Source organism: Spodoptera frugiperda, chromosome 20 (genome assembly GCF_023101765.2).
Source record: "Spodoptera frugiperda isolate SF20-4 chromosome 20, AGI-APGP_CSIRO_Sfru_2.0, whole genome shotgun sequence".
Classification (NCBI taxonomy): Eukaryota; Metazoa; Arthropoda; class Insecta; order Lepidoptera; family Noctuidae; genus Spodoptera; species Spodoptera frugiperda.
In genome coordinates, this window is record NC_064231.1 from 3,291,281 (window position 1) to 3,301,864 (window position 10,584).

Below are 10,584 nucleotides of genomic sequence, written 5' to 3' on the forward strand. Positions count from 1 at the left end.
CTTTCAACTGACTAAGTAGACCGCATTGATTTAATGCGCTGACGTTTGTGTTGATAGAACAGCGGGTAGTGTTTTAATGGCTACATTAGATCGCTTTATAGGCTTTTACAGGACATTAGATTTACCTATTGTTTTAGTGGTCGTAAAAGATAACTAGATGTTAGAATTTTCGATTAGTTATTACCCAATTACACCCCTTCCCAATCCCCCAACAACCTTTAAATTCCTAACCCCCAAAAGGCTGGCAACGCACTTATAACGCCGGTATTTCGGATATCCATAGGCAGCATCGATTGCTTACCATGAGGTGATCGTGCTGGTTTACCGGCCTATACCATAAAAAATTGTTATGCTCCAAACTTTCCGGAGCTGCGGACTATCAGCTATCGGTAACACGTTATTACTCGAAGAGCAGGAATAGGAACACATTGGTTTTTAGTCAGTAAGAGTTTGACACTCCCTTTCGCCTCGCCCAAGCCATTGGATGATTTTACTAACTTAAACAAAAAAGCTAAAAATCTGTAGTTCTATGAGAATAGGTTCGCCTTGATTACTTGGGATTCATGACAATAATGGTAGAAATTCGCTGACATGGTAGAATACAGTCAGGAAATTAAATGCGAATTGTTATGTTATCTGAGATCATCGTCATGATAAGGTCGTGTTTATTGCTTGCATGATCGCATTCAACATCATCAAAATCAGCCAGTTTCCGTCCACTGCTGCTCACTATTACGTTAAACTACTTGTATTTCGTATTCACTCTATATTGAAATTTTGATGCTCTTTTGAATTTTGTTATTAACGAAAGAACTTCCGGTAAACTATGGCAACTTTACCAGACCCTTGGCAACTTTACCATACTATAGGTATTCAGTATAAACTCATTTATCTAAAAATCTACCCACTAGAATTCTGTTTTGTAATAGTAGTATTTTTTAGACATTAAAAGGAAATATTTACTATATTTTGCGTAGACGCAAGACTGCTATTATGCCAGTAATGGCCGTCACAGTGTAGTGCGTGAAAATGTGCTAAAAGTTAGTAGTTCCTAAATTGTGCTCACAGAGCCTTAATTATATGTCACAGGTGAGTGAAATTTTGATCTTGAATGTATAATATAGTTGGGATTACTGTTGTAATGTCAGCAATTGCTTTTTCTTTAATTTATTGATAAATAATCGCTTCGGTAATGTTGACACAGGTTAGGTAAAGTAGCCACGGCCTGCTTTGTGGCAACTTTAACTACAGTTAGGGTTGGCAATAAATGTTTTTTTCTTGTTTGTGTGTATGTAACCATTTTCAAATACCTAAATTTCCCAGCATAATAGTGAATATCCTGGATGATAAGTTATAATGTATGTAATAATACCTTTTGTTTTAGAGCCAAAATGGCTCACATGAAACAAAACCGCAGATAACTCGGAGTTAGACAATATAAAAAGTATACGAAAGTAATGTTAAAATTAGCTATGGAGATAGTGAAGTCAATAAATTAAAAAGTCAAAAGATTAAACATTATTTTGTAGCCTTTTTTTACAATTTTAAACATAAATACTTAAAATTTTAGAACTTAATTTAGTTTAAAAGGGAACAATATTTATGTCAGATATTTATGCTTTTTTTTACTTTAGGTTTAAGGTTTATATATTTTTTTTAAATATACATGTCATAAAAATAATTCTCATTTTTTGACAACCCCGAGCGTAACAAATTATTTGTATGTAAATTACGATGAAACCCGTGGCAACTTTCCCGACTGTCTGTGTAGCCGTTATCTTTATAGATTTCCTCATATTGTTTGCATTATAATACGAAGAGGTCCTAGATGAAGCCCTCTGTACCTCAACAACTCTTTAATATGCAATACACGATGAATACGGCGCGTAGGTAAAGTTGCCAAAAATTTGGTATCTTTACCCATGTTGTTTTTTCTTTACTACGGCTAAAGTAAGCGTTTGTATATAATGACGATTACGGTAAAGTGAGCCAGATAGACTACAATTCTAAATATATAGTTTTGGTTTCTATGCGTCTTATGGTTAAAAATATATTTCGATTTTTGTTCCAAAATATGGTAAAGTTGCCATGTTTTACGGTTCTACTTCTAGTAAGGCCTATGTGTATTAAATGCTCTCAAACCAATAAAACGGTATTTTTATATTTACTTTCTAGGTAACAAACCAACCAATTACAATGCAAATTGCTACATGAAATATGTACAATAATTTTTATCGCTTGTCGCTATATTTTATTGTTTTTGTTTACATTCGTTTAACTTCCAGAATTTTCCTTTATTGTTCTAAAGCTGTTATTATGTCTTACAATATTTTAATTTGTTTTGAATATAATAATTTCTTTGCTGACATTATGTCATGAGCACTCTTACTATTTATAACGTAATTACTGATTAATTAAAAGCGAATAAAATCAACAGTTTCAATCTAATTACTTTAGAACACAGAATAATAAACAACTAAGGGAAGGTTCATATCTGACGTGAAATACGTCGAGCGTATCATCAGTCGCACTAACGTACCTATATCATCGGTTGAATGTAAACGGTCTAGTTAGTGTTTTTATTTCGTTACGCCTTTTATCCCCGAAGAGGTAGGCAGAGGTGCACATTTGGGCACGTAATGTCACTATACAATATACACCTTTTCACCATTTGTATTACAAGTCCCATGTAATAGGGTGTGCCATATACTGGACACAATTCCAGACTCCATGCTACTACTGAGAAATTTACGAAAACCCGAAAAAAGCTAGTAATACTTTGCCCGACCTTTTGCCGAGGCTTTCAAGTGTTTTTCTATACATATTTGTCTGTTCAGGCGTCACGCGACCGATAATACGCGACGCATATTCCGCCATATATGAACCTTCCCTTACTAGTATTGCGTAGGTATAGTAGATAATTATTTATTTACAAACACGAGTCAAAACTAATCAACTTTCACTATATCACGCCATTTTGTTTTATGTATAAATGTTTATTAATAATTTACTAGTCATACGATTCTAATCAACTTACCGCGTAAGAAATTACGTGGTCTCCTACATTAATGTCATGATAAATAATACGTAGGGATGTGAATAATAAATTACTGCATGTACTTATATGTATGTAGTTTCGTCACAGAATACTAGTCATCTTTTACATGGAAATAAGGACGTAATAGGGCAGGTGACAAATTTTTATTTTAATGTCCGTCTTGTAAAATATTGGAGAGGTATTTTTAATTTTCTTACGGAAACAAATACTTTCGAAGATATATTAATTTGAAATATCGCGTTACTCAATTCAAAATATCTTTATTAATAGCGATACAGCCAGTTGTATATTATAGCATAGTAACATGTGCCTGATTAGGTTTTATCATATAACATTTTAAAGACTGAAATCAAAACTGAAATCGCTTTCTACTACAACATAAGCACAACCTCCTTTAAAAGACAGAAGGGCAGCCCGTCATCGCTAAAATAGATTACTTCTACACATTTCAATACAAAAATAAACCTTAACCACTCAATCAATAGATACATTTTACAAAAATCTTAATGGCTTTCACAGCACGCAAGGTGATGAAAATTTCTTTTAATATGAAATACTTTAGTCTGTTGATCTGTATCGCTTTATGTGCATGAGCAAGCGTATGATTTGTAACCACGATTATATTTTGATTTATTACACTTTCGAATTGATTGTTTAGAAATAATTTGTATTCATTTTCATACGTCAATAGGTTTTTATTGGGATAATTAGGCATTGATCTTAAAATTAATCGTCATCAACAATCCTCATCTATATAAGAGGATTTGCCATAATATTCTCGCTTGACAGACGGGTTGGAAATCGCAATTTACAGATTTATTAGAGAACGGTGCTGCAGGGGTATTAACTTGTCGAAGATAGCTTAGTAGGCGCTTACGACGCACTTGGGAAGAGGGCGTAATGATTAATGTATTTCACCCTACTGTCAGGGCATGCCTACATAAGCATTTCATTAAATGAATTCCAAATCACTTCAACATGGTACCTTAACGAAACACCTAATTCCTTCGTGTGTCGCGTACCACGCGCTCCTCAAAGAGCCATCCGATCACCACAGCAGCTGCGGACTACCTAGCGTGTTAGCGGGGCTTCAACTCGAAGAGCAGGCATAGGAACGTAGTGGTTTTTGTCAGTAAGAGTCTGACACTATCTCTCCCCTCACCCAAGGCTGAAGAAGTCATTGGATAATTTTCTAAGGGCCAAGCCCGCTACAAGCTCCCAAACTGTTGCAACTCCTGTAAGCTGAGATCTACAGTAGATTCAACCATGAAAACACCGGAACACTGAAGCGTCTCAGGGACATGAATTACCGTCTTAGATCCCGCAACGAAATAAATCAGAAGAAATAATAAGAGGAGAAGAAAAGAAAACGATAGTTTCCAATTCCCTTCATTTCTTTCCAATAATCATACTTCACAGATGCTCAAATTCCCTCTACCTCTGCTCAAAACACGTTCAATTTTATTAATAGAAGCTTTTTGATCTCTAACCTCGGCATTGTTTCCACAGCTGGTACGCTTAGCAAGTCAACAATGTATGTAAAAATATACACAAACATATTAACATACAATAATATATTGCTTATCGATTTTGTGTTGATATCGTAATCGGACGTGTGATGTGAATGGAGCGATGCGGTGGAATGATTCTTAGCGTTGAAATATTTATTGTAGTTTTTTTTAAGGTTTAAGTAATACATGCGACAGCCCTATCGCACCCTTTAGTTTTTATTTCTAGGTAGGAGTGGTTTTTCGGAAACTGAATAACTGTAAAGTTTTGAGAAATCCTTTAATTTTTAAATTAACTAAAAAGCTCTACTAGTTTCGAGTCACAGATGGATTCTTCGTCATGAGCAGCGTGCGTTGACTCGGCGACCCCGACGTAAAATTTAGTACCTATGTGTTACGATAGTTATTATAAAAATACCTCTTAATTTCTATTGTGACGGCTGACTCCCTCGTTGTGGATTAAGAGGCGTAACGATGTAATGATGATATTACATTATAGATGCATACTCCCATTTCACTACACAAATAACATTGTGGAAAAATATTCCTAGAACAAACATCTAGAACTAGTTTATATTTTTAATTCCATTTTGTAACCAACATGCATTAGCGATCGTATCTTCCATTTCCAACCCTTTGCAAACGTCGGTGATAGATTACTTGTAAACCGCGAATGACGTATCGGGGTTAATGAGAACGTCGTACTTCGTTTCATTCTGTTTTAGAAAATATACTGAACGTACATTCTACTATTTAAGATCGAAATGAATCTAGATTTTGTCGTTGGTATTTGGTTTAGGGGTGAAAGGCTAAAAAATAAAGGAAGGTTTTGTTGATGTGAAGTATTCGGTCATCGATCATTTGGATAACTATTTGTAACAAGTCAGTAAGTGTAGGAGAGCCATGCTTTGGCACGAATGGGCCGGCTCGACCGGAGTGATACCACAGTCTCACAGAAAACCGACGTGAAACAATTACTAGCCCTTCCCTTGTGTGCATGAGGTTACCGAAGGCCCAATTCCCGATTCCCCAGTAACCCTTAAATTCTAAACTCCCAAAATTATTGACGATAAACTAAATTTGAGTCCAAATAAAGATGAAACCCATATTAACATCCATTCTAATTATTGTGTTTGACGACCCATAACGGACTAATGTGTAGTACCTAACTACACACAATTGTAGATTACTATAAAAATAACATTTGCGGTTTTATGACATGTTTCTCTATAGATATAAAACATGTTCCCACGATCGATCATAATAATATTATATGAAAGAATATAATTTGTCATGTCCCCAAAGGCGATGCGTGCTGATACAAATCCATTAGAGCTTAATTGAATTAAAATTGAGGCCTACACGATTTGGGTATGTTTTTGTGAAAGATAAAATATGAATTTTGCTATGGTATTTTCCTTTTTCAATTGATTAAGTGACTATAGGGGAATCTTACTGATATTATGAATGCGCTAGTTTGTGAGTTGCGTATGTTTGTTACTCAATTACGTCAAAACGGCTGAAGGGATCTGAATGAAATTTGGAACAGGTTATAGATTATGATCTGGAATAACTTTACACTTTTTACTGGCAGAAGTATTCTTTATAATTGAGTTATTATTTGACGATAACATTAACGAAAACAGTTTATCTTTTACTCTAATACTAAGCGTTTTGGAAGCTAGTCAGTCAAGTTTTCGCAAAATTGGAAAAAATACGAACAACGTTTACAGTATCGAGAAAATATAACCATACACATATACCAATTTGTTAAACAAAAACACATTGTTGTTAGTTAAAATCAATATATCCAAATGCTTTTTATTGTCGCTTTCTGTTTTCTAACAACAAAAACTAATAGCTTGCCAACGACACTTATCGTGGTACAACCGTTGGACAGAAATGGGTCACGATTTATTATGACTAGAAGATCTGATTGGTCGACCAGTAGCATAGTTTTAACCGTTGTATTATGATTTATCGCATTTTAAACGACACTAATGTTTGACACCGGACATGGTGGTATCTGTGGATAGATTGCAGATTGCGGTGTGATTATTGGCTGGGAATTTGGGTATTTGTTTAAAAAATGGTTGGGAATTTTTGGCACAGAAGAGGAGCATTTATTTGTACTTTAAGTTAAATGCATAATATGTATTTTTTAGCTAGAATTACTTTATCAGGCAACAAAATAGATGGCTAGCTGAACAGAATTAAATAAACATAAGAGCATGATAAAAAGTAAGATAATTGGATATACTGTTATAAGTATTACAGAAATGTGAAGATTCATTAATTCTTTTTATAATAACTATCGTGAAATTACCTAAAAAAATCACGGTTTACTCACGTATATTAATGATGAAAAGATCTGCTAGTTTCAAGTCATAGAGGGATCTCTTCATCAGAAGTGTGGGCAGACGCGGCGACGTCGTCAAAGTCCCTATGTAAGTCGAAACTAGTAGAGCTTTTTTCCATTAATATACGTGAGTAAACCGTGATTTTTACTTAATTCGTGGAGTCGTAACTTCTTCATTAAATATGTCCGTTTTTCCGTCATCCTAATAACTGACATCTACATGCATACGAGGACGACATAAGATTTATCTAAACGACATATCTGCAGTTACCGGTCACGTAAAATTATGTTTATACACGTAGGTACTGTTTTTGCTGCAAAAATATGTTTTTTATGGTCGATTCCACATGATAATATCATGTCCATCATGCTCTTTTGGTCGCCTAATGACCAGGCATTTAAAGATCAAAAACAAGCTTCTTAAATTTATTTTTGACTAATTTAAGTAAAGACTTTGATTTTTTTATGTGATTTATTATTCTTCCTCAGGGAATAAACTAAAAAAAAAATACGCCCACTTTACAATTTTTCGCATGGGTGCGTTTACAAACATACAATTTTGTATACACATGACACCCAGACCCGAAGCAACAATTTGTGGATCACACAAAGATTTGCTCTGTGCGTAAACCCGCTACACGTTGCCCAGCCATCGCACCAACCGTGCAGTCATTCTTTTCTTCATCAACCAATTCTTTGTTCCAGGTCTAATATGGTTCATAGTGCCGGTGTCTATGATCATCTGCAATGACGTCATGGCCTACGTGTTCGGCTTCTTCTTCGGAAAGACCCCGCTCATCAAGCTGAGCCCCAAGAAGACCTGGGAGGGTTTCATCGGCGGCGGAATATCTACTGTTATTTTTGGACTTGTGGTATGTAATATTTTATGTTGATAATCTTGTTGATAGTTTGCGAATTTGAATTTTATAAGTAGTTTGGCAAGGTTTAATTTAAAATAACGCTTAGTGCAAAAGTTTAATTTAGGTAGGTACACCAATCTTATCTTTGGATAATGTCATAACTAGATATAGTATTGGTTTTGTGAAATATTTTCTAGTGATTTCAATGAATTTCTTAACTCTCATTTTGCAATACATCATATTAAATCTTGGCTTTGGATAAAACGGCTACATGACTCCAAAAGCCGTTCAAATCTTATTGACACAAAATTACTACACATTGTATTATCTTAAACATCGTCCACTACACACCTATTATGGTGTAATAGTAACTACTTTTCCATTAAAGTACGGACCCTAAAATAAAATACAGTAGAATAGTCATTAAAACGTTTCTCTTTCTCTCCACCAGATGTCGTACATGATGTCCCAATACCCGTACTTGGTGTGCCCCATCGAGTACTCCGAGTCCCTGGGCCGCATGACCATGGACTGTGAGCCATCGCTGCTGTTCCGGCTCCAGGAGTACACGCCGCCTCAGTTCGTGCAGCCCGTTATGAAAGTTGTAAGTATGCAGTTTTACGTTCGTTCGTATCGTCACGTCTTTTATCCCCAAAGAGGTTGGCAGAAGTGCATATTATGGCACGTAATGCCACTGTACAATGTACACCCATGTCTTTTTACTATTTGTGTTATAAGTCCCATGTAATAGGAGGTAGCCTGTTGCCATATACTGAACACAATTCCAGAATTTCAAAATTGGGCTCGCTGTCATCGCAATGGTAAGTCCCCTCTTTGAGGAGTGGCTAATCACGGCGTCCTCACCTAAAGCCTGACCCAGGTGCTTACCGGACATGGGTGTTTCGGTAGGTTCCTGTTCCTTATTGGGCGGGAGAAAACGCCCGGGTGAATCACTGTGAGGACCGCCCGGAGGACACGGTAGAACGACGGTGGCGGTGTGCCCTGCGTGGGCTGAGCACCGCCAAGAAAAGGGATGTGGTATATTAACCTCTCGCGCCCAACACTGGTTCAGGATGGTGCGGAGCGAGAGGGACTGGGATGCCTTCTCCTCCTTTGCGAAGCAGTCATGCTAGCTAAGGAGGAGGCGGGGCGCGTTGATAGAACAAACCTCCTCACGCCCCAGCCGTCGCGAGAGACACTCCGGGCGTCGGGAATCGCAAACGATCTCCGGCCACCGTAAGTTATGCAGACGGCGATTTTAGTAGCTCGCCGCCCGACCAGAACCAGACCTGTGCGGCGCGTCGCGTTCGGCGCGCGCCTCAAAGAGCCATCAGACCACCTTCAGATGGGGCCCAGCAGGGCTGATGCCTTTTCCGGAGCTGCGGACTACCTATTTTTATCCGGCCGAAAAGCAGGAGAAGGAACGGGGTGGTTTTTAGTCAGTAAGAGTCTGACACCCTTTTCGCCCAAGGCGAGAAAGGTCATTGGATGATTTTCCAGAAAAAAAAAAAAAAAGACTTTCGAAAATCCGGAAAAGGCCCAGTAATACTTTGCTTGACCCGGGAATCGAACACGACTAACGAGGCTGTCTTAATGTCAGAAAAATATATTAATTAGTGAGTAATTACTCTTTTTTTGGCAGCTTATGAGGTTATAGATACAAATTTTAAGAAGTCAAAATAAACTTCAATTATAGAATTTTAGTTACTATATGCTCTTCTAAACTTCAAACACATTCTTTTTCGTCTTCTATTTTAGGCCTTATAACAATAGTACTATAGTTGACCCTGCTTCCAGTTCGGTATGGAGAAGCTGAACATCTACCCGTTCATGATCCACTCGCTGTGCCTGAGCACGTTCAGCTCTGTCATCGGACCATTTGGAGGATTCTTCGCTTCAGGATTTAAACGCGCGTTCAAGATCAAGGTAAGTGATAATAATTAATAAGTAAACGGTTTCCAAATAAGTAAGATTTCTTTAAGATGGATGTGACCTATTCTTTAAAGGATTTGGTCCCTTGATACGACAGAAGTACACATTCTTGATACCTAATTTTCGCTAATATCACCGTAAGCCCGTGTAATAGAAGTAAATCTATGCATCGACTTCATCTCCTTATTATGTTGGTTGTGCTCAAATTACAAAAAAAAAAAACTAAAATAGAAAATTTACTAGTATTTTCCTTGACTTAAAAACAGTTCGGAACCACGAAATACCAAAACTTTGTAATTTCGAGGCAGCAGTTTACTAACTAAAATTATTATTTATTAATTCCAGGACTTTGGCGACGTGATCCCCGGGCACGGCGGCATCATGGACCGCTTCGACTGCCAGTTCCTGATGGCCACCTTCGTGAACGTGTACATCACCAGCTTCATACGTACCGCCACGCCGCAGAAACTGTTGCAACAGGTGAGGCTTAGCTCACTATCATTTATTCATTTATTTTTTGGCCAAAGTGCTTCTTTCCAGTCTTCTGTCTCTGTCTTTAGCTCACAATCAACTACATATTGCTGTCTGAATCTTGTCATGTAATTTAAATTCACGCATATTATTACCTGAAGACGTACATAGAAGTTATTGTTTATGTCAATTTCCTTTACCTAGGTTTTGGTAGCTACTACAGTAAAAATGTAGCGCATTTGTATCAAGGGGCCTCTGGGTGCATCGTCAAAGTCAAAGCATTTATTGCAACTGAGTCTACAGACTATGAACACAACATTATTTTTAAGACTATCGCGTCTGTAAACCAAATTTCATCAAAATCTGTTCACTAGTTTCAGCGTGATGGACGGACAA

At 37.0% G+C, this 10,584-nt stretch overlaps 1 protein-coding gene across 1 annotated transcript in view; it reads left to right on the forward strand.

Annotated features, from left to right (window-relative positions):
* Positions 1–10,584, forward strand: part of LOC118281613 (phosphatidate cytidylyltransferase, photoreceptor-specific) — a 34,806-nt gene that overhangs the window by 17,531 nt on the left and 6,691 nt on the right. The window contains exons 6-9 of the mRNA XM_050701500.1: positions 7,631–7,797; positions 8,237–8,389; positions 9,583–9,711; positions 10,063–10,197. Of these exons, the coding sequence (XP_050557457.1) occupies positions 7,631–7,797; positions 8,237–8,389; positions 9,583–9,711; positions 10,063–10,197 (584 nt within the window). The remainder of the gene's footprint in view (positions 1–7,630; positions 7,798–8,236; positions 8,390–9,582; positions 9,712–10,062; positions 10,198–10,584) is intronic.